The sequence below is a fragment of the Anoplophora glabripennis genome, unplaced genomic scaffold (genome assembly GCF_000390285.2).
Source record: "Anoplophora glabripennis isolate ALB-LARVAE unplaced genomic scaffold, Agla_2.0 scaffold26, whole genome shotgun sequence".
Classification (NCBI taxonomy): Eukaryota; Metazoa; Arthropoda; class Insecta; order Coleoptera; family Cerambycidae; genus Anoplophora; species Anoplophora glabripennis.
The window spans coordinates 1,730,516-1,758,417 of NW_019416261.1; the positions used below are offsets into that span (position 1 = coordinate 1,730,516).

The following is a 27,902-nucleotide window of genomic DNA, read 5'->3' on the forward strand; positions in this document are numbered from 1 at the left end:
TCACAATATATTTGTTTCAAGCTCGAAAATCACCGAGAAGATTAGTACTTAGTAATAGTACTAACAAAATGATCAATCAGGCGAAAGTTTATTAAAAATTACGTAATAATTCACTAACGCCACACGAAAATTATGTTAAAAGATATTTCTTAACAGTGCGAAGTCAAATATAACTTTTAAAATTAAATAATTAATTTAAATTATTAGAAATATGTATAAAAATTTCTACACAATGAAAACATTTTTGCTCATACCTGGAAGTACAAAATAATTGTCCAAATAAGTCCTAGAACGACCGGTGGTCTCCCATCCACCAAATCGCTAGCGTTTATGTTGACTAGTTTGATTCTTTTTCCAGTTAAAAATTGCAAGGCCGTGTTGGCGTTGCTTAGGAAGTGGGGTCTTCTCAAAACTCTGCCTCTCTCCACAGGCTGCAAAAAAGAAATAAAACATTTAACTCATATTTTTAGTCATGAACCTGGTTTTTAAATCAATATATTATCAAATTCAAAGCTAAAATTGAAGAAAAAGTAAAAATGAAACTAAAAAATACTGTTATTTGGAAAAATATTTTTGACTCGAAAACGGTAGAAGATAATTACTTTAGTTGCTTGAAATTCGAATTAGGTGTTTTAGGGATTAGTTATATCTACATGGAAACCTTCAAGATGGAATCAGAAGTGTCAGCAATGTTTATTGCCCAACAGATTATAAAGCTATTGCAGGATAAATATAAATAAAGACACAAACAAAAGAGAAACTGCCAAAGTTGAAGAAATGCAAAGAAAAGAAAATAGAAATAGCTGTACTTGTCGAATTTAATATGGGCACAATTGATGTCTTTTCAAAGAGCACTAACAAGTTAGTGTTGCACATCAAATTGAAATGTTTGCACATAACATATGGATTTTAAAAGTAAATTCTTAGTTTTACTCACTCGACGATAAAATGTAATATTTTTTCTGTAACTAATTCTAGAAACAGGAATTGTTCAATACTAATAGACAATCTAGATTATTGTGAAATTAACTAATAACGATTTTTAAACCATTTATAATAAGGCGTAACTCCAGAGATGTAAAATTAAATCAGTTGAGTACCTACTTATGAATGATCACATCCTCTCTTTGGATAAAAGTTATAAATTTTCAAACATAAAAATTCGAACAATCTTCACTGCACACTTTCTATAGCGTGTTTATGATTGCCATACAGTTGATACCAGACAAAAGAGAATAGAATTCAAGTTTAAGGGCAATAAAAGGTATTTAAAGCTACTTCATGAAAAAATGTGACAATTTCTAATATCAAAGCCAAGTATCTTCAAGGATGCATCTGTGGTATACTTATATGATTTGAGAAGTTTGGCTTACAATCAAATATTACTTCTTATGATATCATAACGTTCCACTGTTTCTATAGTTAAATTAAGACGACTGTATTACAATTGCAATTGTATGTAACTATTTTACACCTTTTTGCATTTAAAGACAAGTTATTATTATTACATAATATGTCGTAATTTATTCGATGCCATAGTAATAAAGGTAATAAAATAATAATAACAATAATAAAAAAGTAGGCTCCAGATTCGAACCCTGTTGATAACCAGAATTATTGATTCGTGTCCAAAGTACATAAGAAATTTCCTTCGCAAAGATACGATTTAAAAAAATTGTGTATATGAGAAATAAATCCGAATATATTTAATTTGTTTAGAAGAAGTGCACAATATAGCACCACAGAAGGATTTCTGCCCACACTAATGAAACATATCCTCACATCAACTTCACCAGATGGAGTTGGACGATCACAATAACCTTCTGTTCCAAGATGCCTTTGTTAAGAGGAATCTGGATGGCATGCTAGGGCACAACGTTTACACGAAAGTAGTATATAAGGAAAAACATTTAACAGTTCAGTTTCTTTATCAACCAGACCAAGAGTAAAGTATCTATTACACACTGGTGTATCGACCACGCAACATCTGCGAGCAGGACATTTGGTCAACGGACCTACGATCATCTACAGAAAATGGATATGCGCAAAAATATTGAACCAGCTATTACAAATATATTTAAGAACAAAGGAAATATGGAATGTATTATCAATAATCTATTTATTGTATATAAGGATATACTGACAAAATAGGATTTCTCTTAAGAAATCACAAAATTAGTACCATCTACAACTTCACAAGGAAGATGAGAAAAATTTTACCGAAAACGGCCTGCAAAAACGATGTAGTCCAATTCTGGGTAGAAGCGGCAAAGTATACGTTGGACAAACAGGAAGGAATAGTACGAGGCAAAAAAACGCAAGTGTCGCTTAAAGCAATGTAGACGAATCAGCTGTTGCAGAGCACGGGACAGATACAGGATACTTAGTTGATCTGGGTAACACCAGAATCCGGGTGAGAGAGAGATTTTTACTAAGATTCTACAGAAAAGCAACGTGATATACCAGTGATTTCAAATCATGCACCGAAACACAATAGACACAGAGCAAATGTAAACACGATTTACTGGATTTGATCTTTATTTTCAGAATTTCTTCTGAAAACAAGAGTGATATATTTCTCGAAACGTCAAGTAACCCAAACTGATGACGTGGCAACCTACCCGGTAGTTGTTCAACAACTTGAAATTCAAGTTAAAATAAAAAATTAACATGTGGTGTTGAGTGTCACGATGCCACAATTTTGATGTACCTACAGAAGTCGAAATTCTCTGATGGCGACCAAAAATTTTAGTAAAAAACTGATTTAATTTGTCAGAACTTTAGACAAGTGTCAGACTATCAAATTTCTGTGTAATCAAATTAATTTGATGATGACAAAGTTTCATAACGTCAACTATTTTGGTCAAATTGATTTGGTCAGATTAGTAAAATAGGTAATTAATAAAAGTTACCTTAAAAATGGACCCAAAAGTTGTAAGTTAATTTTTTCAAATGTATTATTTCCCATCTATAGTAGTATTCACTTAATTAGAAAACAGAAAACCATAAAAAATGTTGGTTAGTAGATGGGTTAGTTTGACGATTTCCTGCAACTCATCGTGACGTCAAAATGACGTTTGTACTATTTTGTATATTTTGATGAAGTAAATGTGACGAAAACTGGATAGTCTGACAAGGATCATAAAATACTGAAAAAAAGTGGTCTATAAAAGACAGTTAAATATATAACCTTTCACGTGATGTACTCAAAAAGGCAGGTTTCCGAGAATAGAAATTTGTTCTTCTTTATTTTTACTAAAATTTAAAGTTACAGGCATTGGAGAAAAATGCATTTCACTAGAGAATAGAAATATAAAATTAAATTTATGTATTCGCAGAAGAACTGTTAACAACAGCATTTTGTTACTTACCAGTTTTTCACCAGACAGCACTTCCAGTAGAGCTAGTAGTCTAGTTCCATCTTTCAAGTCTTCGATCAAATCATCTATCTTAAGCGGTGGAACTCGCTGAAAAAAAAAACAGAAATAATGCTGTGTAATGCCATAACATCAACTATAAACTAGATTAATATATAAACAAAATAAATTTGTACAAAACAAGTTAAAATAATTCTTCTCCAATTAAATTCTTTTATATTGGGTGTTTAGGAAATAGTAGGTAGTCTCTCGAATTTGGCTACGACTTGCAAATTTATATAGGTACCTAATATTTTTTATTCGAGCTCACCATGTAAAGTTATTCGCGCTTGAAGTTGCAAATATTTGTATTATTTTTTGTGAAAATAGCTATTTCTACTAACGTATTCAATTTACTTATAACTATTTTAGAGACCCGAAAACAAAGCGTCTTGGGCCGCCCGAAAAATTAAATGACCTATTTTTTTATTTCATCATCATTTTAATATATTGTCGTATATTTTTAAGTAAAAAATGTTTACTTGTTTGATATGCGTACAACGAACCGTTTTTGAGATAAACGCATTTAACGATGAAGATACTACTACTACTATTTTCGACATATTTAATCGTAAAAAAACACAAAAACAAATATTATACCATTTTCCAAATTTAAGATATGCGGGAAATAGTATGGCATCTTTATCCTTAAACGCGTTTATCTCGAACCCGATTCGATGAATCGGTAACAAACATGTAGGTATACTTTTTTCACTTAAAAATGTACGAAAATCTTAGAAATTAAAAAGTAGGCTATATATTTTTTTGGAAAAGAATGCCGAGGGTGCCTTGCTTTCGGGTCTCCAACGTGTCTTTCGTTGAATTGAATACATAGCTTTTACCCAAAAATTATACAAATTTAATAAGCAACAAAAAAGTTAATAGCCAAAACTAATATCTTTGCACTGTGTTTGAAAAACTTTTTTCCATAATAATAAATATTACGTTAAAAACTATAATGACTGATATTAATGTTGACCATTTTTTAAATTAAAGGAAGTACATTGTAGGAGGTAATGCCAGAAAGGCTTTAATCTTTCCTTTAGTTGTTGTAGTGAATATAATACCTACACTATCATTTATCTGTAAATATAATGAAATGTTGTTCTTTTAGTTGCATGGTGAAATTTCTTTTAAATACCTAAATATATTTATATCACAATAAGAAAACTATTAATAATTATGGGCATAAAAATGCTCAATTTTATTCAAAATATGGTCTATAAAATAGTGCCATCGATTAAATTAATATGCAGTAGATAGAATACCAGTTTCGATTAGTGAGTAAACAAAATCAAATATGATTATGTCTTAACCACTTCAACAATATGTTTTAACTGCATGTTGATACACAGGAAATTTGATTAAATTAACACGGAACAAACATTAATCGATAGGAATCTGAAAGTCTGTTTGTTCTTTGTCTTCAGCTAAATTATTAAAAACTGTTTCAGCGTAACTATTTGTATAAGAATTGATTACATTCAAATATTTTTTTAGAACATGCAAAAAATGCATATATCCAGGAATAGATATAATCTCAAAATCTAAAAATTCCACCATGATTAAGCAAGTTGCAAATTTAAATATGTCGTGGTGTAGTCTCGGAACTTGATTTCATCGTTAGGGTTTTCTGTTATTTCTGTGAAAATATATTTTTATCATCGTTTTGTAAAACTTCCTAGAAAAACTGGTTTCCCCATTTATTTATAAAATTGCAAGTAGAATCTCCAGAAAAATGAATGTGTTTTTTACGAGATTAAAAAACCGTAAAACTTAATGAAGAAAATAGGCAGTGTAGAAATTTTATACTTATACTGTGAAGAAAATTAACTCTATCTTTATTTTAGAAAATTGTCGTTTTGTTGATCCACAAAATGCACCATTTTAATGAAAAAACAGGTTTTTATTCAGTGCTACAACCATGTATTATTATTATTGGTTATAAATGCACATATTTTGAATGAAACATCCTGTTTTTTATTATATATTTGAATAGAACGTTCTTTCAGATAAAGTTTGGTTAATTTAAGGAACATACGGTTTTCTTAAATATACTTTTTATTAATAGTTCTCGTACTTTTATTTCTTTTTGAAGGTATAGGTAAGGAATTTATAAAAAAATCAAAATATCCTATTGAATGAAGTCAGTATTTTCAGCTTGTAAAAAAATTAAATTGATTAATTCAAATTTCATAGATTCATCTAATACATTTTTTAAAAATAAATTGAAAGTTCTCTGAACATATTTACTGCCTATATCCTGGATCCCATCAAGTTGACTGCTACTTAACGAAACCCAAGCTGTACAGCTACCTATTTCTAAAATGACTTGTGACATTTAAGGCGGTAATTTGCATGAAGTTGGTGTATCATGATGGAACCGAGATCGTAACGATATGTGTTGTACCAAGCTCCGCGTCAAATCTAATCAAATGCGTGAGGTAGTGCAGTAATTAGAAAAGTTAAGTGTGTTGAATACTAATTGACTACAGGCAAAGTAAATGACACTAGAGACTAGAAAATAAGTGATTAGCGGTATTCGTATGACTCTATTCAATTTATCTTTAAAAATATATATTTTTATTATCAGTTTCATTTAACAGTTTCATTTAACAAGATTTTTAGAAAAATTTTCGAATGTATTGAAATACCTTTAAAACAAAATAAAAACACAATACTTAATAACAAAAAACATAATATTTAAAAAAGAAATTTACAAAAAGTGCAAATGTTATTCAAAAACAATGCATATTAATCTAATCATATTGTCGTTTCAAAATTTCAATTTTGTATTTTGCATATAATTCTGTTCTGTTAATATTTATTATATACTTCAATTTACAAAGCGGCCACGTGAAAAAATAACCCTAAAATAAAATGCAGAAGTGGTTAATATCTTATCTGCAGCGGCTATTTTGGCGTGTTGGTTTTTGCCAAACAAGATATTGCAACCACAAAAAAATATATTTCTTTGAATGATATGGTAACAGGTTGGATTTAATTAAAAGTTTTATTATTAAGTAGAAATTGAAAATAAATGAGAAATACATTAAGTAAAAACATACTGGGATAAATGGTGACAGGATAATAATTTTAATTTTAGTGACAGTTAATAATAAAATGAGTTTATAAGAAAATATCAATTTAGAGAGAATATCCGTTTAAATTAATAAAGTATAGAGATTAAATAGTAAAATATAGCAAGAGAAAACAAATGGTATTGGAAAAGGTAAAATTGAAAATGTATGCAGTAAAAAGAAATCTGATTCGTGCAAGTTGGAAACTATAGTTAGGTTAAAAAAGTGTCGAGTAACTAGGAGACGAGAGTTAGAATAATAATAATTAAAAAAAATGTATGAGGTTTAAAAAATTTGTATGAAATAAAGAATACATAAGTAATTGTTGAAGAAGAACCAAAGAAAAAATATAGAAAAAGAAAAGGAGAAGAGAATTTGAATCGAGATATTGAAAAAGTCAGAAGAAGAAAAGAAACTTAAATTAACTTTAGATTAGAAGATAAATTTTGAGGATATGAAGTTAGTTCATATTAGATGTCAAAGGCTTGTAGTAAGAGAAACCATAGTAAATGAAACCACAGTATTTATAGAAGGACCAAGAAAGTGAAAGTACAAAATAAGGGAAAATAAACTTCAAATAAACAAAAAATTCATATAGTAAAGGTTAGTAATATCATTTTGATTATCGTAGAAAACAGAAAAAAAAAGGAAGGAGAATCAATACGCAGAATAGCAAGACCAATACCATAGTGAATCAAGGAGTAGTGAGGTGTTGGCAGCAGACATTGGACATTGGACATTGGAAAGAGGAGATAGTTAGCTGTTAAAACAAGAGGAACAGAAAAGGATTGCGGAACGAGAGTTGACCAGGTGGACATAGACAATAGAAGTTGTAATTAGGTAAAAGAAATTGTAAATTAAAAAAAAAAGAGATTCTTTTCATACTATTTTGTTTTCTAAAAATTAACAATATCTAAAATTCAAATAGAAATTACATAATCATTATAGAACCGACTACTGAGATTAAAGAATTTGTCATCATGCTAAATTAAATTTCTGAATAAGACTATAAACAATTTTAGTAAACAAAATCAAAATTAAAAAAAATTTAGCTGTCATTGAAATTAATAAATTTAGAATCCAATTCAAAGTTCAGAATAATTTTTTAAAATAGTGAACATAAAAAAAATAAAGTTAGAAATCTATATAATAATAAAATCAAACTAAGTGACTGACATTATCTGGCATCCAAGAATTAGCTAGCATGGTTGAATTTTGGGAATATTTACATATTTTAAAAATACTACAAGTCATTCAAATTTTATATTCAAAAAACGTTCATTTCACTTTAAAAGAAAATATATTTTTTATAATTTATAGTACATATTATAATATATTTAACGTTTTCAATATATCAGGTATATGTTTTTTAATTAATAATATTTATGGCTGGTATAATTCAATACTAATCGGGGTATGTAGTTCGTAGAGTAGTTGTTCTCCGTTAGATATCTTTTGCATACCTAGGTTTCGTATCGAATAATATCCATTCAGTTTATATACACAGATACAACATATTTAAACAGACAACCTTTTTGATGCTGTCGTGCAAATATATGACATCTTATGCTTTAATAAGAAAAAATTTCTTTTAATTTGACTTAATAAAATGTAGGTAAGCAAAGCATATACATTTTTTATACATTTTTACTGCATCAACTAAGAAATTTCTACATTACTTTTCAAATTCTTTACTAACATTGTTTATGTATTATAAGTCTATTCATCTCCATAATTTTTATGGTAGATATCATTGGTGTTAATAACAGTAATAACTGAAGAAGTATAGTTGGTTCAGTTGCATATTTTGACTGTTCAGATATACATTTTTCAATGTTTTCAATACTGATTCTAGTCGAGGCTAGATCATAATCAATTGATGATTGTAATTGATGTTGCCATATAATTCACTGTATAATTAATTTTATGTAATTTTAATATGAAACCAAATAAGGTTTTTATTTAATTAGGTATATTTGTCATACTGAAAGGAAACATTTTAAAATAAAAACCCCAAAAAAGGTCGGTCAATGTTGATTTTATAATTTAAAAGTCATACTGAGAAAGTATATTATTCTTCTATACTTTTCCAAAAATTCTCTGTTTTCGTTCTTAAAACTTAAAATGATTTAAAATTAAATTCGAAACAAATATTCAACCAACAAATATCAAAATGTTTAGAATGATTTGAAAAACATTTTGACTCATTTAGTTTTCTTTTTAATGAGTTTCTTTAATTTCTTAAAATTTTCGTGTTTTTCCATTTGATTTTTTAAATTCTTCGTTTCGGATATAGTCCCGATGTTTTCTGGTTCTAACGTTCAAAGGTTTCGAAGTTTTAACATTTACTACTCTCACAAAACATAGTGTAAATGCAGTTTTTTGTAATTTTCAATTTCATTTTCTGTCAAGGTTTTGAAAAAATTATCAGTAACGTATCATCGATTTGGAAACGCTGCAGTTTTGTTGTTAACGTTAGAATTATTTTTATTTTCAATATTTTCAAAAATTCTAACAAATATTTCTGGAAATTAATTATCTAATAATACACTTTTTATTTTTCATTTTCCATTTTTATATTTCATTTCTGAAAATCTTAGCTTTTTTTTAGCTCGAAGAAATTAAATTTGCTCTATATATAATTTCACTATACTTTTGTATCTTTATTTTGTTAAACAGTGATAAATGTGTTTCAAATCATTCACGGGCATCGATATTAGGAGGGATCTCAGGGCTTTTAACTGTCGAAAAGAGTTATCTAAAAAATAATCTGCATAAAAACCTTTTTCAATCAAAATTGCGGTGCTTCTTTTTTTTTGATAGAGTGCCCCGCTGCCTAATATAAGTCGAAAAACAATGACAATGTTAGAATCATTAGCAGCGGATCATAGATAAAAACCAATTTTAAAAAATTTAATTAAGCCAATTTTCCTTTGAAAAGTACCTAATACGATTTTCCAATTAGGTACTGATACAAGTGTTCTAAAATACGAAGGTAGTACTGCTCAAAGTTGAACATACTGTATATACTGAGCTGTATACGAACAAAAATGTCTACATTCTAATAGTTAATCATTAATATTATTAATGAATGAATGAATGAGTATCTGGAGGAAGATACAACGCGATAAGTTCTTTGTGACCATTGCACTACTCTGTTCTAATCGGGTCACAAGCGTGTGGGAGCACACTGGGCGGGTGTTTTACAAATTTGCTTCTAACGCCCATAGCATACCTGAGTTGGCAACTGGGATAAATACTGAGCACTCTTAGGACATGTTTCGAGTGTGGCATAAAAGTTTTTGACAAAGAATATCACATTTGTTTATTGATTGTACAGTAAAACAAATAACTCTTCACAATGTATGCTGACGATTTGTCCCTGATTATTTCACATAGGCCGACAGAAACATTCACAATAAATTTAGAAAATATGCTTTATTCAGTATCTGCATAAGTGGTTTAGTTACAATAACTAATTAGATTCCATGATAGACAAAATAAATGTAATTCTGTCTCAGCAAATATAAATAACTGCACTGTAACCAGTGGGAGAATCACTCTTGATGATACACAAATAAAAAATAATAAATAAATATCTTGAAAATATTAAATTAAAATGGACCATTTGTATATGTGATCAAACATATTTGATGACATATTTGCGAATGTACACTAAGTTTTAAAATAAATATATTTTAATGGAAATACTTATTAGTTTTGACAACTATAATCAGGAGCAAAATTTTTATGATTTTAGGTTAATAAGCGGTCTCTAATTTTATCATTTACATGCAATCAAGATTGTCCGAAAATGACTAATTATTGTCATATTCAAACATTTCCAGTGCCTCTTAGATTTTTGTCTATATTTTAGTATAGAATGGATATAATTCTTGAAAAATATTAAATCACATTTGTACAAAAATGCTTCGGAGCTGACTAATAAAATACAAAAAACCTTTATTATTTTCATAATCATAAGACATGAATTTGTCACCAGCAAAAAAATTCTCACTTCTGTATATTCTTCGGTTGCTATACCAAAAATTCACATTTACAAACATGAGTAGGTACTAGCATACGAAATTTTCAAAAATCAAACGAGTTACTTGGTTATTTTAAAAATTCAAAATTTTTTGTTAAATTTGACACTCTAGCAGAAGCAACTTTAGACAGAGATACGTATAGTTATATCGTTTTATTTTGACCTCTGTGTTCATGAAACATTGACACATCCTGTATTTTTTCTTAATTACATATGTTTTTCTTAATTACATATGTTTATAAGCCTATATATATAATAGTTAGTAGTAATAATCATTATGTAACTATTGTCCCGACTGACTATTGTTTTTATCTTTCCGCCTCTTTCTACATCTTTTCCACCTTTTCCTTCCCTCTCCACCAAACCGAAATCGATCATGTTTCCGATTAATCCGAAAACGAGTTAGTTGCTTAAAGCACTATACGTTTGCATTAACTGTACGACTATTTAGTTACAAATCAAACATTAAATATAAAAATTGTATAAATTATATAAAATTATGTATGGCTAATGATTGGCTATAACTGCAGAAGATCACCTTGTGTAACAGTTTATATAAAACCAGAAGAAATATTTAATCTTAATACGTTCGACCATATATACCGCTCTTAGTAACAGCACAGATTCTGTTGCCAACAAAATATATTTTACAGTCCTTCACTTTTGTGTTTTGATTACATAATCAATTTTTTCCTCTCGACAACTTATAATCAATTAAAAATTAGCATTTGTAAGACAAGTGCCTATACGGAAAAGTATATAAACAGCCGGCCTTTTAACGGACGACCATTAGTTTTTGAAGTGACAAAAGTTAATGGTGCATTAAATCGAGATGAAGCTTAAGGTAGGATATTAATTAACATATTTATTCAAATGATTTACCAAAATATTTTCATTCGAATCTTACAGTTCGTTGTTTTCATTGAGTTCTGTATTTTGTTCCGGGTACTTTTGCTGCAATATAGCGTGGCACAATTTATTATTTTAAGACACAAGTTATTCCCAAATATATAATTTCTTAAAAAGTTTTCTTCGTAAATAAGCTATACTGTTTTAAAAACAATTTTATAAACACATAAAAACAGAAAAATGTATCTGTACGTGTCAAAACTTGCAAATATATCATCTGATCACAGAATGTTTATTTTTTAATGGAAAGTCAGCAGCATCGAGTAAAAAACGATTGAATAGAAAAACGACTTCGCAACTATTAATCAAGCAATATATTTTTTAAAACATTGAAAATATTGTTAAAATTAACAAAAAGGGGAGCTAATTACGGATGAAATGGAAACCGAAGTAGACTTTCCAAATGATGAAGAATATTAGAAAATATCAAAAGCCGCAGAAACTGCAGTAACGCAACTGATTCTTTAAAACTCTGCAAAACAATATGAAACCATTTATAATGACTATAGTGATGTACTGAAAACAACATACATACTGAAAATATGTTACTGGCCATGAAACTGAAGCTTCCAACTTTTCATGATACTCTATATGAGAACGTATTAGCTTTTCTAATTATGTGCTTTTCAGGTTATTTTAATGACGGGGAGAATAAATATGAATATGCTAGTATAAGATATAGAAGGCAAAGATTTTATATAATATGTGTAGGTATGATTAAAATTTCTGACAGCAAGACATATTCAGAAGACATTTGCCTTTTCAAATGTATTGTTTATCAAGTTCACTAAAAACTGTGGTTTTCATAGTAGTGCTAATGGAAAATGTGCCAATCAAGTGGCTGGTATAAATGAAATACAAGAGAAATCGCTGTATATTTGCCGCATTCGAAAGGCTATACCGACCACTGTCCAGAATCCAGATGGCTGGCTATCAGGTCCACTCAGAAGATCCTTTGCGATTATTTTAGCTGATTTTGAAGCAAATATTTTTCCGTAAAAAGATATGTAAGGATTGGAAATGTACTTCAGTAGCGGAGACTTATATTGGAGGCTCTATTGAAAATCAAATTCAAGTTTCAAATAGAATATCCATCGAAGATTCTTGCACTATAATTGGAACTTTATAACAAGATGATTTTAAGAGATCACCTTGCCACCAGTTCTGAAATAAACTTTGATTCACTCAATATTGGGACCTCAATTTGTAATTTGCAATTTTCCAAAAAAATGTATGTCTTGATTAGTTTCAGTTGTAAAATTTATTTAATAAATGAATTTTCAAATATTGTGGTCATATGAGCATTATTGAAGCAGTTTATTCAATTAAATTAATAAGTAACAGCTGTATAAAAAATACTTTTTTCTTCTAGAACAAAAGTCGTTTTTATTCCAGTTAACTAAAGTGTATTTTTAACATTTAGGAGGCATAATTAAAATGTGAACATTTTTATAACAATTTTTAAAAACAAAAATATTGTATACTTGTATTATTTTGAGTACGAAATATTTTCCCGTCGAATACCGAAATGAGTCAATTTTGCCGTCGCATTATTTTTACGAATTCTACCTTTTTAGCATCACTAACGAGATAAGAATCCCCTCAGAAAAATTAAAATACATTTTTGCAACATCAGCTGGTTCAAATTTAAATATAAAATTCATGTGCCCCTTCATCACGTTGCCATTAAAAATTTTTTGAGGATTCTTACCCCATCTGTCAACGTGTAGGGGGTGAGAAAAAAATATGTGCTCCTCCCGCACGAAATTGATCTGTTTCAATGCATGGGAGAGAAATTTGTAGTTTGCCTGCAAATATTTTCTTAAACCAACCGTTATGAACTAAATCATCTGTGTAGTTAAAAAATTATAGTTTGTTTTATTTCCCAAATCTTATTTTGTGAAATATAATTATGTTTCTATTTTTAGGTATTTTTGGTTGTTTTATTGGCATTGTTCGGAATGGTTTTAACTCAAAGCGATGACAAAGCAGGAGCTAGTAGTCCGCCTGCTCCCGAACTAAAACCTGCTGGTGTCGGGGGATTACAAGGTTCTGCTGACGTCTACGCCCAAAGAGGACAATCACCATCTACAAAACCCAGTATTGGTTGAAATGACACTGGTGTTATGTCCAAAAAATGGGAAAAGTGTTGATTAATTATATTAACATCATTTATGAAGTGTGTAATAACCAGAAATGTAATCTGACTAATAAATTCCATGCATGTACATGAATAAGTAAGTAATTAGTTTTTTTTAAGCCTAGTACACACTGAGATTGTTTGTCGCAGAGCTGCGTCTGGGACTCATTTTCTTGATGAATCTTGCATCTGGTACTACTACTACTACTACTTAAACGCAACACACCAGACGCAATATTCATTGTCGCGGAGCGTCTGGGATGCAAGAAAATGAGTCCCAGACGTAGCTCTATCTGCGTACTAGACTTTATACGCTGAAAAATGTTGGACTATTATTAATGTAAGTTGCGGTTTCCACCAACTTTTTTGAGAGAAATCTTCAAACAAAATAGATTTTTCTGTGTGCTTTTTAGTTTGGAGTTATAACAAAAAAAAACATTTGGATATTTTTGGTGATACCTTTAACTGCTACAACAAGATTTGTCTAAGTGTTTCCGTTTTTTTTTATATAACTCGATGGTTTTGTCAAAAAAATAAAAAAGAATTAAAAATGATGAAATTGGACAAAAACAGAACTGGTTACCTTTGTGGTTTCACTTTAAATACATAAACTACAGGAATATATTCATTGCCAAAACTTAAGTAGAGTTTGATCTATATATAAACTGTTTTCTTGGGGAATACAGGGTATTAAAGTTTACAAAAAAATATTTTTTTCATAATGCAGAAAAGAATTTTTCAGTTATTTAGATGTTTTACTGATATAAGTGCATTAATGAAACTGAAGCTTAAATTACATATTAAGTGTTGCATAAAATAATTTTTTTTTCATGCTTGAATGAATGCAGCCTGCAAGTTTAATTTTGAATATAACTGATATTTTTGAGGATGCCGTTAACGTCAATGTTTTTTAAAAAATAACGAATAACATGAAAACGGTACATTAGACCCGATGTCTGTTTATCAAATTGGAAAGGTGGAAGTCCAGAAGAAATCGGTCACTCTTTATAATAGAAAATAATTTTATGATGTGAAATTGATTTGGTATAACTCATTTCAATCTATCTTAAATGGGACACTATATTTTTCGAAAGCGCAATATACTTTATTTCTAACTAGGCCAAGATTACCATTTAAAAATGTACCTAACTAAGTTCAAAGAATTAGAAAGTTAAGTACACTACTGGATTGTATGCAAAAAGGTAATTTTCACCACCAAGATCAGGGGTGACAACATTTTTAACATTAAGGCGATGTTTCGCATCGTATTAGTATGTTCTGTAAAAATTTAGTTTCGTTCAACTCTCTTGGTTTTGAAAAATACAATACCTATGTATGTTTTCAGCCACGAAATTTGAATAATTCCAAATATTTCGAATTTTCACCATCAAGAACGGCGGTGACAACATTTTTAACGTTAAGGCTATGTTTCGTATCGTATTAGCTATATGTCCTGTACAAATTTAGTTTCATGCAACTCGCTCGGTTTCAAAAGTACAACACCTATGTATGTTTTCAGCCACGAAATTTGAATAATTCCAAGAGATAAACGTCAACATTAAAAAAAAGTCAAGTTGTAACCATCAAAATATATAGATTTTTTGCTATTCAAAACTAAAAACTAATAGTATATTGTGCAACAAGTACAGAAAAGTTCTAGATTCTCACGAGTTTGAAAAAGTTGCGGCACGAACTGTAGGCGAGCACTGCAATTCAAACGAGTGAGAAATTAGCATTTCTGCACAAATTGCACACTATTACTTTTCTATAGTAACTATACATTTTTTCACGTCTTAAGAAATTCATGCTTACTTAATTATTGTATATAGTATTTTTTTTCTACTGCAGCATTTTGAATATGAGATTTGTCTGAATTATGATAACAACTTTTGGGAAATAAAAGGTTGAGTTTCAGCTTACTGATCACAATCACATGCTGTTAAACATTATAATTACACAGCCCCACAAAAAAAGTGGCAGGTCCGAAAGACAAGACCATGGTATCCATATGGTTTTAGGGTTGCTGAATCCGAAGCGAGTGTCCGTTTGACGCGATTAGCTCTTATAAATGCTATTAGAATCAAAATAATGAATCAATCATTTCACTTGCAAAATAGATAAAAGAAAAAACATAGTGTCAATAAAATGAAAGATTACCGTGGCTGCAGCAAAAGATTTGATTATTTTTTTTTTCTTAAAAATGTTACAGGACAAGGAAGGGTCAGCAACATGCACTAAAAAACTAATATGGACTACGCGTAGATCATATAGAGCAGTTTTTACTTTTATTTAGCGATAAAAATACTCAATTTATTGAAAATATCAAGAGAATTAATATCGCCTTGTAAACAATTTTAAAAATGTATGAAAATGTACAAAGAAATGTTTCCATCTCGATTATAGTCAAAACTATTTTCCACTGCAACATCGAAACAACTCAGTATTGGTTGCCATAGGTGTATATAATTTTTATAAATCAATTCTATTTGTCCTAGACGACGTAACAGCCGATTAAAACATTAGATTTTATTTTAAATTCAGATCAGAAAGCACAATTTTCAGCATCTTTTAAAATTTCTCTTGGAACAACAGAATCATAACCTTAATTTTCAGTTTCAGGACAAAAAAATTATTAAATATAAATAGTATGAAAACTTGAAATGAAACTATGTTTCATAAAATTTAACCATTGAAATTAACTACAGGTGTCATCAGAAACTTCATTTTTTATCGTGAATTATAAGGTTTTCCTTTCTTGATCGCTTGAAAATAATTCAGGTCTACTATTAAATATTTTGTGTGGTTTCGATTTTAGTAATTTATAATAAAAGAAAAAAATAATCACATCCGAAAATAGGAACGTGCTTCTTATTACATTTCTAGACATGATACATTGCGTGTGCGTGTAACTTAATAAATATTTTAGATTATTTGAGTAAAAGCGAAATACAATCATAATGTAGAATTGGAATGAAAGTAACACGTGTAGGTTACTGTACAGTTTTGGAATGTGTCATGTCTTATTTTTTCTTATATATAGCGTGTCCTCATTTGGAGTTGCAACGAGGAAAAACTTTTTTTTTCATTTTATAAAAAAGTTATTCTTGTTTAAAAAAATCTACTTTGTTCGAATGTAGAAACATGTAAGAGCACGCATCAGGTCACTTAAAACTTCTTTTATACATTTGAACAAGAGTAGAATTTTTTAACAATAATAACTTTTTTCATAGAATGAAATTGTCAGTTTTTGGTTTTCAATTGTTTTGTGCAAAAGAGAGGAATAAAATATTACATTTCGAAATTATTTCCTAGTCTTTTCGGATTTTTTATGATTAGGTTGTTTTAAAAAAATATACAGGGTGTCTCACGGTGACGGCTCATTAGAAATATTCTTAACTAAAATAATGGCGTCCACGTACCACTTCCGGTTATACCGGAAGTCGCCATCAACTTGCTTATTTTAAATGGAACACCCTATATATTATTGCAATTTTGGATTCTACGTGTTATTTTAGGTGGACTTTTATGGAGTTTCCATATTCCAAAAATTAACCGTTTTCGAGATATTTAATTTTTTTCAAAAAAATAGAGAGAAACAGTGACTAGCTTCAATCCATGTGTATTTTATGGTAAGAAAGATAAAGCAACAATATTTATAGGGGGGATAGCTAGACCCCTAAGTTTCCCATCCATACTTTTAAAGTGACTTAATTGCATGCAGGGTGCTAGAAATTTAATGCCGAGTTTAGTTAACTTAAAATTTTCATAAGTCGTTTTTTTTTTTAAATGGAACATCCTGTATGTTTTCTATATTCTGATACACAATTTTATTCTCTTTCGAACGGTATCAAAGTTCTCTATATTTCTCTTCTCTTCTAGTTTTTAAGTTATCTACAATTTTTTGTGTAATCACCTAAAATCATGTAATTTCTTGCGAGGATAGCTGTGGAATTTTTAGCAAAACTTCAAAACAAACAACTAAACTGTCAATTTGTTGCTAGTCTCTTGCAGTGACAGTTTAATTTAGTGTTTGTAAGATTCAAATGCTGATCTTTTTAAATTTATTATTCATTCACGGACGTTGCAATGGGATTATAAGCAGAACATGTACAGTTTTGAATGAGACATATCAAAATTTGCCAGCAGTGAGCAGAAAAAAGTTAAGAAGAATTTTAGCAAACTAGAGTATGGTCGAATTTGTGCAAAAAGAATTTTACCAAAACCAATAACTTCAAATGAAGATAATGTAATAAATGTGCTAGCCTATTTTAATGTTCATCCAGAATCCTCAAATAGTGCCGCAGAGTATGATTTAGGCATTTCACGAGCGTTCATTCACAGGATGCTAAGAACTAATGATATGCATCCATACAAATTTAAGTTATTTTCTGCTCTTCATCCGGGTGGCGCCGTGCAACGTGTACAATTTTGTGAAACGATGTTAGTGCGATACCAAGAAGATCCACAATTTTTGCAATATGTTATGTGGACAGACGAGTCAAAATTTACGAGAGAAGGTATTTTTAATAGACAATACTCATCTGAAAATCCTCATGTTATCCGGGAAAGAGGCTTTCAAAATAAATTTAGCGTAAATATTTTTTGTCTAATTAAAGATAACCAAATTTCTTGCCCGAAAACCCGGTATCCTAAATTTTCAAAATTCAAATCGAAGTCTCTGAAATAATTCTAATGGGCCGTCATAGTGAGACACCCTGTATGAACTTTTTTGTTGTAAAGAGTTGTAGTTACTTCTAAAGTTTAATGAACTGCTTAGTGAAGGTCATGTAAGTTAAAAAAAAGTAATAATTCCTAAGTGGTTCATTTTTCGAATGACATTAAAGAAATCGTGTTTCCTAAAACTACAACCAGAAGTTACAAGCAATTTCTGGCTTTCTTAGTGTCAGTGAAACTGTTACCTTTAATTAGTAAATTAGTCCAAATTTCCTTAATTTACGTCAAATGTTTAAGGACATATTTTAGAATTTTTTCCGAGTTTTAACATTTCTGCCTAGAAAACGAAACAGTTGGAACATTCAGATCTTTTTTTCTCATTTTGACCACCTAAGTTCAAATAAGTCTGGCCAGTTATTTCTGAAATACCCTGTATAATGAAGTTCTCATTTTGATCTCCATAAAATATTATTAATAGAAAAAAATATATTATTATTATGCTACTTTACTTTCTTATTTACATAACATATAATTTGTAAGGTGAACAACTTTGTAAATATTTTTTTTCTTTTTCCTCATATTCATGCAAAAAATATATCTTACCCAACTTCCATAAAAATTTATTTTGTATATTGTGGTGAAAAATTACAAGATATTTATCTTGTAATGATTTGAAAGGGGCATTGTGCAGATAAAAGGTCTCCGGGCCATAAAACGCTTTCTAAATCCAGGAAACTTTCGCAATTAAATAAAAAATTTGGGCTTTCACCTACTGTCGACTGCCATTCAATAAAGTGTGTCTCATACTGAAATTTATTCCAAAGAAAGTTTCAATTACAAAGTTCAAATTACATTTTCACTGAGTGGTGTTTTATGAGAACCGAAATATGCTAATAACGTACAGTCCCTCTTTTTTAAACGTGCAATAACTAAATTTCTTAATCTAAAATGCTTTGTACTAAGAACTGATTGAGTAATATACTTATTTTGGAATTGACTGGAACAGGATTTGTCCCCTTGAATCGGTGTTACATAAGCCAAATTAGCATATGATACAAAAATAAAGAAACATGTTTTTTAAGGTTTATCGACTTTAGTAACGACTTTATTTTCCGTCAACAATAAGTAAACATATACCGAGCGTCTGGATGTAAAAAACTCCGCCAAATTATAACTCCCTCATTTTTCTACTAAATTTATAAAACTAAATATTGGCATTAATGGCTCAAAAAATACCATAAATTTATTGTTTTCATGGCACATTTGACAATTTTGTTGGAAGGCTTAAATTAATATTAACTATTTTTTGCATATTTCACTAATACATTTTTGGTCAAAAATCAATGTGGCATATATTGTTGAGTTCAGAATACAATTATTTACAAGATAAAGTTGAAAAAAGACAATTTTTTATCAAAAGTAGGTACTTATCTAAACAGACAACTAGTGTCGAGATATATTGCAACAATTCTATACATAAATATCTAATATTTGTTTATTATTTCGATAATAATTTAAAAGATTGCATCTCTTAAATTTGCATCTTTACAGTCATGTCTATACACACACCTGTAAAGGGTGAAAAATTCTAAATCGTATACTCATAAGTTTGTATTTCTCTCAGAAGAATAAGAATAAAAATATCGGGTGCCTCAAAATTCACGCAAGATTTGACTTTTCCGCCATTTGTGTTATGTTGTCAACGTCAAGTGTTACCAACGAAAAAAAATTGAGTGCTACACGAAAGAAGAACGGGTTTTCATTGTTGAAAAATATTTTTAAAATAATGAAGGTTTGGCAGTTACGGTTCACAATTTTCGTACAAAGTATGGTCGGAATAGTGAACTTCTTCAACTGTGAAGGGATTAATTGAACAATTCGGGGATACTAGATCAATTAGTGATCTTAAACACATGGCGTGTCCTTCAACAAGTCGTTTAACATAAAAACATCGAAGCAGTTCTTGAGAGTGTTGCTAAGAGTCCAGGAACATCACTTCAATTCAAAGTTCGATTGACTCAAGAACTGAAGCCTACTGATGACGCAGAGCAAAGATCGTTCGTTGAATGGATTATGAAACAACAGCTGTAGAAGTAGATGCTGATTTTTCGAATAAATTCGTCTTTACCGATGAGGCTCATTTTCGTCTTGATGGCATTGTTAATTGACCAAATTGTCGCATTTCGGATCCAGAAAATTCATAACGTGGCACTGTTTGGTGAGGATTTTGGGCTGGAGGCATCATCGGAACATTCTTCTTCGAAAATGGGGCTAGTCACATAATAAGAGTGGTGCTCGCTATCGTGAAATGATAATACAACTTTTTATACTTAAATTGTAAGAAATGGATGTAGACATGTGGTTTCATCAAAAAGGTGCCACATGCCATACAGTCCGAGAAACAATTCAATTAAGTACTCAATTGCTCAATTACTTATTTCCTGGTCATGTAATTTCTCGTTTTGGTAATCAGAATTGGCCGCGCAGGTTATGCGATTTGACGCTGTTGGATTTTTTTTTTGAGGTTTCTCAAGACCACCCACGCCTTGAAGGAGAAAATTGAGCGCTGCACCAACGAAATTCAGTCGCATTTAGGAAAATGGTCATGGAAAATTTCGACAAAAGAGTGCGTATGTGCAAACAATGCCCTGTAGGTCATTCCATACACAACCCTATATTGTATGATTTATGAACCAACAAAAAATTTAATATTTTTAATTAAAAACCTCTGTTTTCTATCAATATTACTTCTTGCTTGAATTTTGAAACACACTTTACAAATATGTTTTAAAATCCAGTTTTATTAATATGTAGGTATATATCTACTCTAAACGTTGTACATAGACTTTTAACTAGAAGAGGTTTTAAATGGAACAAATTCATAACAAAAACTGATTGAATGAAAAATATCTGGAAAACCCAACAGAAAATCAAGTTAATCAATAGAAACGCCAAGCTCCATTAGAAAAGTCACAATCCGATTCACCAACCAATATTACTATGTCGCCATTGGAAAATCCTTTAAACCAATTACGTTCCAGTAGTCCTTATAGTTCCTTTTTATACTAATAGTCTTTTATTTTGATATCTTCACAATAATAATAATTCATAGGGAAATAGAAGGAACATTTATTTTTCTGGGACAAGTAAAACACAAAGAAAGTCTTGGCAGAAAAACAAATAAGTTAGTGCCTATTACGATAATCTTTTATAACTTTAAATACTGGTATGAGACTGCTATTGTAATAAGATGAAAATGTTTTTGTTTTATTACCATTTAATTAATTTAATTAAATAAAAACATTAACAGCGATTTCCTATTTTTAATAGGTAGGTATATTTATTTCTTGTTTTATTCAGCAATAATAAATAATATGCCATGGTTTATTTTTTGCAATTTTATGTATAATCGCTTTAAAAATATATAAATAAATAAAAATTATTGTTCAAATTGTGATACTTCAAATCATCTGTAATTGATGTTATAAAATGCGTTAAGTATCACCTACATTTTTCGAACACAGTTCTATTTATCAAAATTAAATAAGATTACATCTCTCATGAATGGACCAAAATTCTTTAAAATGGGGTAAAAATAAGAAAGTTGAAGATAAACTAGTGATTTGCTCTCCCTAAAACTAACATTTATGCAACAGGTAGGGTTTTGTTGGTATTGCGTAAATTATTGTTTAGATGCCTCAAATAAGATAGGTACCTATTCTCAAAGACTTCTTATAGAGGTATTTTCCAATTATTATCCATTATCAAAAAATAATTCATATATAAAGATATTTTTATTTTTTGATATACTAATCGTTAAAAAAAATATTGCAAAACCACCACCCAAAAAGAGTACAAATAAATCAAAATCTAATGAGGTCAAAACGAGTTTACCTTCTAAATATAATTTTATTGCAGTTAGACCAAAATATTGAAGAAAACCTATAGTCATATTTCACTACTAATAAAAAGAACAGTAGACTGAATTTTGTTAAAATGAATCAGGCTAAAAATCAATAATATTTTTATAGTTATGTACCGATAATGACAGGTCGATACGGAATTACATGCTAGTCAATAAATAAAGAAAGATGAATACCTAGGTAAAATAATACAGTATAAGAACATTTCTCATTATATTTCACAACGTTTTTTAATAAATTTATTTTTGAAGTTTTCAATTTACTAAAATGTGTTGCAGAGAAACTTTTGTATTTTATATAATCTTCAAAATTTGTATATAAACGAATTTCATATATTTCCAAACCAGTATTAGATGATTTTTACAACAAATGTGTATTATCTATCTATTCAAGTGAGTATTGGCATAACTCGCGTTTGCATCACAAGTAAGAAAAAATTTTGATGTAATTAAAGGTATTTCCATGAAATATATGACAGCCGCTAAATATTCAGAATAAATTAAAATTACCAAACATTTTGCTCCCAATCTTGTGTTATTTGTAAAAGCAAGTCTGAAATTCAAAACAACATTTCATTTTCTTAAAGAAGATTGATATTAAGTTTATTAATAACCGAAATTAGTTTATTTGTAAACATGTTAAAATTAAATGAGATACAGACTCTCTTCGAATAGTAGCGGATGAATTCATCTTTGAATAATACTGGACATAATTCATATTATATTTCTCTTAATATTGTGTTTCCGAGATACAGAGTGCTATTTTGAAGTGAGATTTTCTTAATTATCTTATTTATTATTATCTTTAAATCGGCTAAAGATAAAGATGTCAAATATTAATTTGTTTTAGAAAAAGGTGCAATTAATTTTATTCCCAACAGCAGTAGCATGGATCGGAATATGTTAAAAGTTAAAATTTCTTAAACTTCCTAACGGAGGACAAAAAATGTATACGTGCTTGTTGAAAATCGATAGGTTGTACATTTTCGAAAAAAATATCTTACTCACAAAATAACTCAAAATAACAGAAGTAAATTTAAACATATAAATACTAAATAAAATATATGTATTTNTAGAAGACCAAATAAAAACTTGTTCCCATATTTATTTAGCCATACCCATATACAGGTCTGGTCGAACTAAAAGTGGAGATGGTAGAAATATATACGTCCAGTAGAAGAATGCGCGCGCGGGCAAACGACGCACAAACACAGCCGCACTGGACGACCAGCCATAAATTATTTTATTGTTGATTATTTTTATTTAATAACTTTTCTAAGCTAAACTAACAACCTTTCCTCATCCTTTCCTGGCAAGGATATGTACATACCTTCCCGTTGGTTCTTGGCGAGTAGTAATATATTTTAATGCAATCTAAATATTTTTTGATATGTCATAACCAAAATTTACCATCAATATAATAAAATTGTTTGATGACATAAATAATTAAAATATGTTGTTGTCCAAATGAACATAATAGAAACTTTCTACACATTACATACAAATTATTATTATTTTTTACCTTTAGCAGAAAACTTTTTTAGGGACGCCTATGAAACTCATTAAATTTCATTGCTATGCGTCTTTATACATGTTCAACAGACTTCAGAAATACTATATGGTGTGGTGTAATCCAACAATAGTTGGGGCATGTAGCCAGTAGAGTAGTTGTTTCCATCAGTACCAGCAGTTAGCAATCTTGCCTGTGATTTGATGTCTTTTGCCTAGCTAGATTTCTGGTATCAAAGAATGTTGTTTTATTTCATTTGACAGAATTTGTTGAGTTAGCTTAATAAAGAGTAGAAAAAAAATAAATGTAAACATTAACATGAAAATGTTGTTACCATGGTTTTAGTATAATTTGACGTTATATGAACTTCCCCAGTATTTTTCCAAAAGAAACTCACTCCCCATCTTTTTTGCAGTATAAATGGGAAATTATACAAAGCCTTCATAAATTATTACAAGCCACGTGATTGCCGAGCTTAGGCAACCAACATTTCAAGGTTGGTACTGTCAATTAAATATCGCTAAATCTTAGCGTCACCAATATTAATCACAGGCTTACAATGAATAATGACAAACCATTACGTATACTCTCAAAATAATGCGATCTGATTGCTTTAATCTTACAAAAATTTAAACGCCAACATGAAAGAAATACAAAATTGTTGGTCACGTGGCTTGTAATCATTTGTATAAATATGTACCTAGAATATTAGATTTTTAACTTGGAAAACAATAACGAATTGCTTGCGAAATTATATCAGGTTTAAAGCAATTTTCAATTCTGCTTCACATAATCAAATCAAATTTACTTTGTGTAAACTTTCCTTTTGAAATTCAAGTACTTTGTTACTAAAATACAATCTACCTATACAATTATTTCTTCTAAAGTATGTAAGACAATTTGTCTTGTACAGCTTTATTAAACTGTTACAAGCAATTTTCACTAATAATAAGATGAAGACTATGTACCTACCTTAGACAGATAAGAATTGATCCAGTTGACGAAAGTTTTCTTCTGTACTCGCTCTTGCTCATCTGAAACAAAATATGGCTGTGTCAGATTTAGATTTCAACCAGTGAGTAATACAAATCGCCGTGAAGCGATCAAGTTCATTGAAAGTTTTCTATTTTTAATTCGTGCAAAACTTCGCACCGATGCATCCCGTTCATTTAATTAGAAACTTGTTTATTATTGTAAAAATACACGCTTTTCTGTTTACTATAAATTCAGGCTTTATTTACAAATTTAAATCTGCAGCAGAATGAGTCAGATGTTGATACGTTGAGAAGAGATTTTTTTGATCTTAATATCCATATTTCAGAAACTGTCGTTTTAATTTCAGATAGCGTCCTTTCAGTTTCGACTTAGTAAATTTATTTTTAGATGTTTTTTACAGATTCTTCAATTATATTTAAAAAAACGTTAATTAGATTCGAAAATTTGATTAAAAGCAAAGACATTTGTCAGAAATTCTTCTATTATTTCACAAAATACCGTTTAAATTTCAAAAAACATAAAATGTTTTTTATTTATTTGTTTAGAAAGCAACGCTCATTTAATGTACTCAGAATATGTGGGCAATCTCTAGGATTTATACGGGGATGTTAAAATAACATGACAAGTTCCTACAAATATTTTCCCCCTACGGAGATACAGGCCCCTAAAGTAGTAGTAAGATAGCCTACCAGAGTTACGGATACCAGTGTGACAACGATTGACCAAATATTTTGTAATTTCACAGAGAGGTCAACTGTCTGCGTTACAGATAATTTCGGACCATAGACTGTCTTATTTGACTAGGCTTCAAGAAACAACCTTGCATATGGTAACTCTCATAATATAAGTTCAGTGTCGATGCTATACAAAAATTTGTAGATAATATTGAAACACTAGCATGGGACGATATATATCTATCCGAGGATGTAAATGACGCATGTAAGATTTTTACAAACTTATTTTTATATAATTTTAATAAACACTTTCCTCGTTGTGCTCATGATCGCCCCAATCGTGAACATAAAAATTGGGTAAATGATGACGTACGCCGTAGTAGTGACTTAAAGACCTATATTATTAGCACCTCAAATAATCCTACAAAAACAGCTTGGAATATTGTATCCGAATTGTCGAATAAACCTTCCTTACGATCTCCCAACATAGTTTTAAAGCATAATAACATGTCTATTACCGACTCTAAACAAATTGCTGACTTGTTCAGTGACTATTTTTGTAAAGTTGCTAGTGATGTTGATCAAATTCAACCAAGTAATGGTTCCATGCAGTACGTTGATAGCATGAAAGTCAAAAGCAAGTCATTCTTTTTTAATCCTTTTACTGTGCCGGAGTTGTATGAGTTACTGACTAAAAAATTGAATTGTAAGTTCTCATTGGGCTATGATGAGATTCCACCTTTCATTTTGAAGAAATGCTTGCATGCATTAATACATCCATTGGTTTATCTGGTTAACTTGTCATTTGCTGTTGGCAAGTATGGCAGCAGTTTTTTGGAAAATTATAGGTCCATTACTGTTACTTCAGCATTTTTAAAAGTATTTGAACATGCCTTTCTGCATATATTCATTTATTGATAAGAACAATATCACATCCAGTAATCAACACCGCTTCGTAAGCAGTAAGTCAACCACTACTGCTATGCATTCATGCTATGGTCGTATTGTTGGAGCTATAGAATGGAGAATGCCCTGTTGGGATCTTTTGTGATCTCAGTGGGACGTTTGACTGCGTAAATCACGACATGTTAGAGAAAAATGGGATTCGTGGCATTCCTCAGAAACGGGTGGCAACTTTCATTCGAAATCCAGTTAAATATGTTGCTATAGATAATGTAACTTACGAAATCAAAAAAGTCAATACAGGGGTACCTCAGGGTTCGGTACTGGGCCCTGTCCTGTTTCTTTTATACATTAATGACTTAGACGAGCTTTCAGGATCGGGGTCTTTCACTTTTTATGCCGATGATACGTCAGTGGTGATCTCAGACAAATCAGATACAAAATTATCTGAGACTTACTGTAGAGTAATATCCAAGATGAGCGATTGGTTTAGTCAAAATTCCTTACTACTAAATATCAATAAATCTCAGGTTATAAGATTTCACAATAGACAAAAGCTTTGCAATAGTATTGATGTTAATATTAACAATACACTAATTAATAACACAAATCTTGTAAAATTTCTAGGATTAACCCTGGATGAGTGTCTAACTTGGAATAATCAATGTAACGAATTAGTAATGAAGTTAAATATAGTATCATATCAATTTCGAAATATCAGAAAAGTCCTGACCATTGATCAATTATTGAAGCTATATTACTGCCAAGTAGAATCGCGTTTCCAATATGGTATCTGTTTTTGGGGGGGCCATCTTGCCACGCTAATAATGTATTTGTTGCTCAAAAACGTGTAATTAGGTGTATGTTCGGAATGTCAGCTAGGGAATCCTGCAGACGGATATTCGTCTGTTACAATATTTTAACAATGCCTTCTGTTTTGTTGTATGAAATGTGTTTATATATTTTTGTCAACAAAATCAGTTTGTCCACAGAAATCAGATTCATTCCATTGATACACGGCAGTCTTGCCATTTTAGTATACCTTTTGGTAGGTGTAATCTGTCTTTTAACTCACCTAACTGTCTTGGTATACGAATGTTCAATAAATTACCTAATGATATAAAAATTTGTACCTCTGTTTATAGCTTCAAGAAGGTTCTGAAAAAATACTTGGTTGATAAATGTTTCTATTCTGTGGAAGAATATTTTGTTAATCAACTTTCTGTTAATTAATTATTATTATTATATTATTATTATATAGAAAGCACGCCCCTGGAATTTTTTTAATAACTTTTAAAATACTTTGTGTAATTTAATTATTTTTTAATACATCGTATTAACTCATAGTATATTCTGAAGTGTAACAACAGGAATGGTCAAATTTACCAAATGCTTTCAAAAATTGATATACACGGCATTTACTTATTTTCTTTTTGATATAGATCACATCAGAACTATTTTGTACAAAACCGAAAGACCTTTAAAGAAGCTATGCTCATATCCAGAAATAAAATGATCGGTTTAAAAAGAAACATTGCCCATGAACGGGAAGTATAGAAATATCAAGGTAATTAAATTAAATAAAAATCGGTACAATTTGAAGGTGCTTCCAAGTTAAAGAAAATATTTA

At 29.8% G+C, this 27,902-nt stretch overlaps 1 protein-coding gene across 8 annotated transcripts in view; it reads right to left on the reverse strand.

Annotated features, from left to right (window-relative positions):
• The window catches only part of LOC108905816 (nesprin-1), a 423,696-nt gene that overhangs the window by 166,625 nt on the left and 229,169 nt on the right, over positions 1-27,902 (reverse strand). For all 8 annotated transcript variants that reach the window (XM_018708877.1, XM_018708911.1, XM_018708884.1 and 5 more), the window contains 3 exons: positions 24,672-24,733; positions 3,372-3,467; positions 255-431 (listed from right to left, as the gene is read on the reverse strand). In XM_018708877.1, coding sequence (XP_018564393.1) covers positions 255-431; positions 3,372-3,467; positions 24,672-24,733 — 335 coding nt within the window. The remainder of the gene's footprint in view (positions 1-254; positions 432-3,371; positions 3,468-24,671; positions 24,734-27,902) is intronic.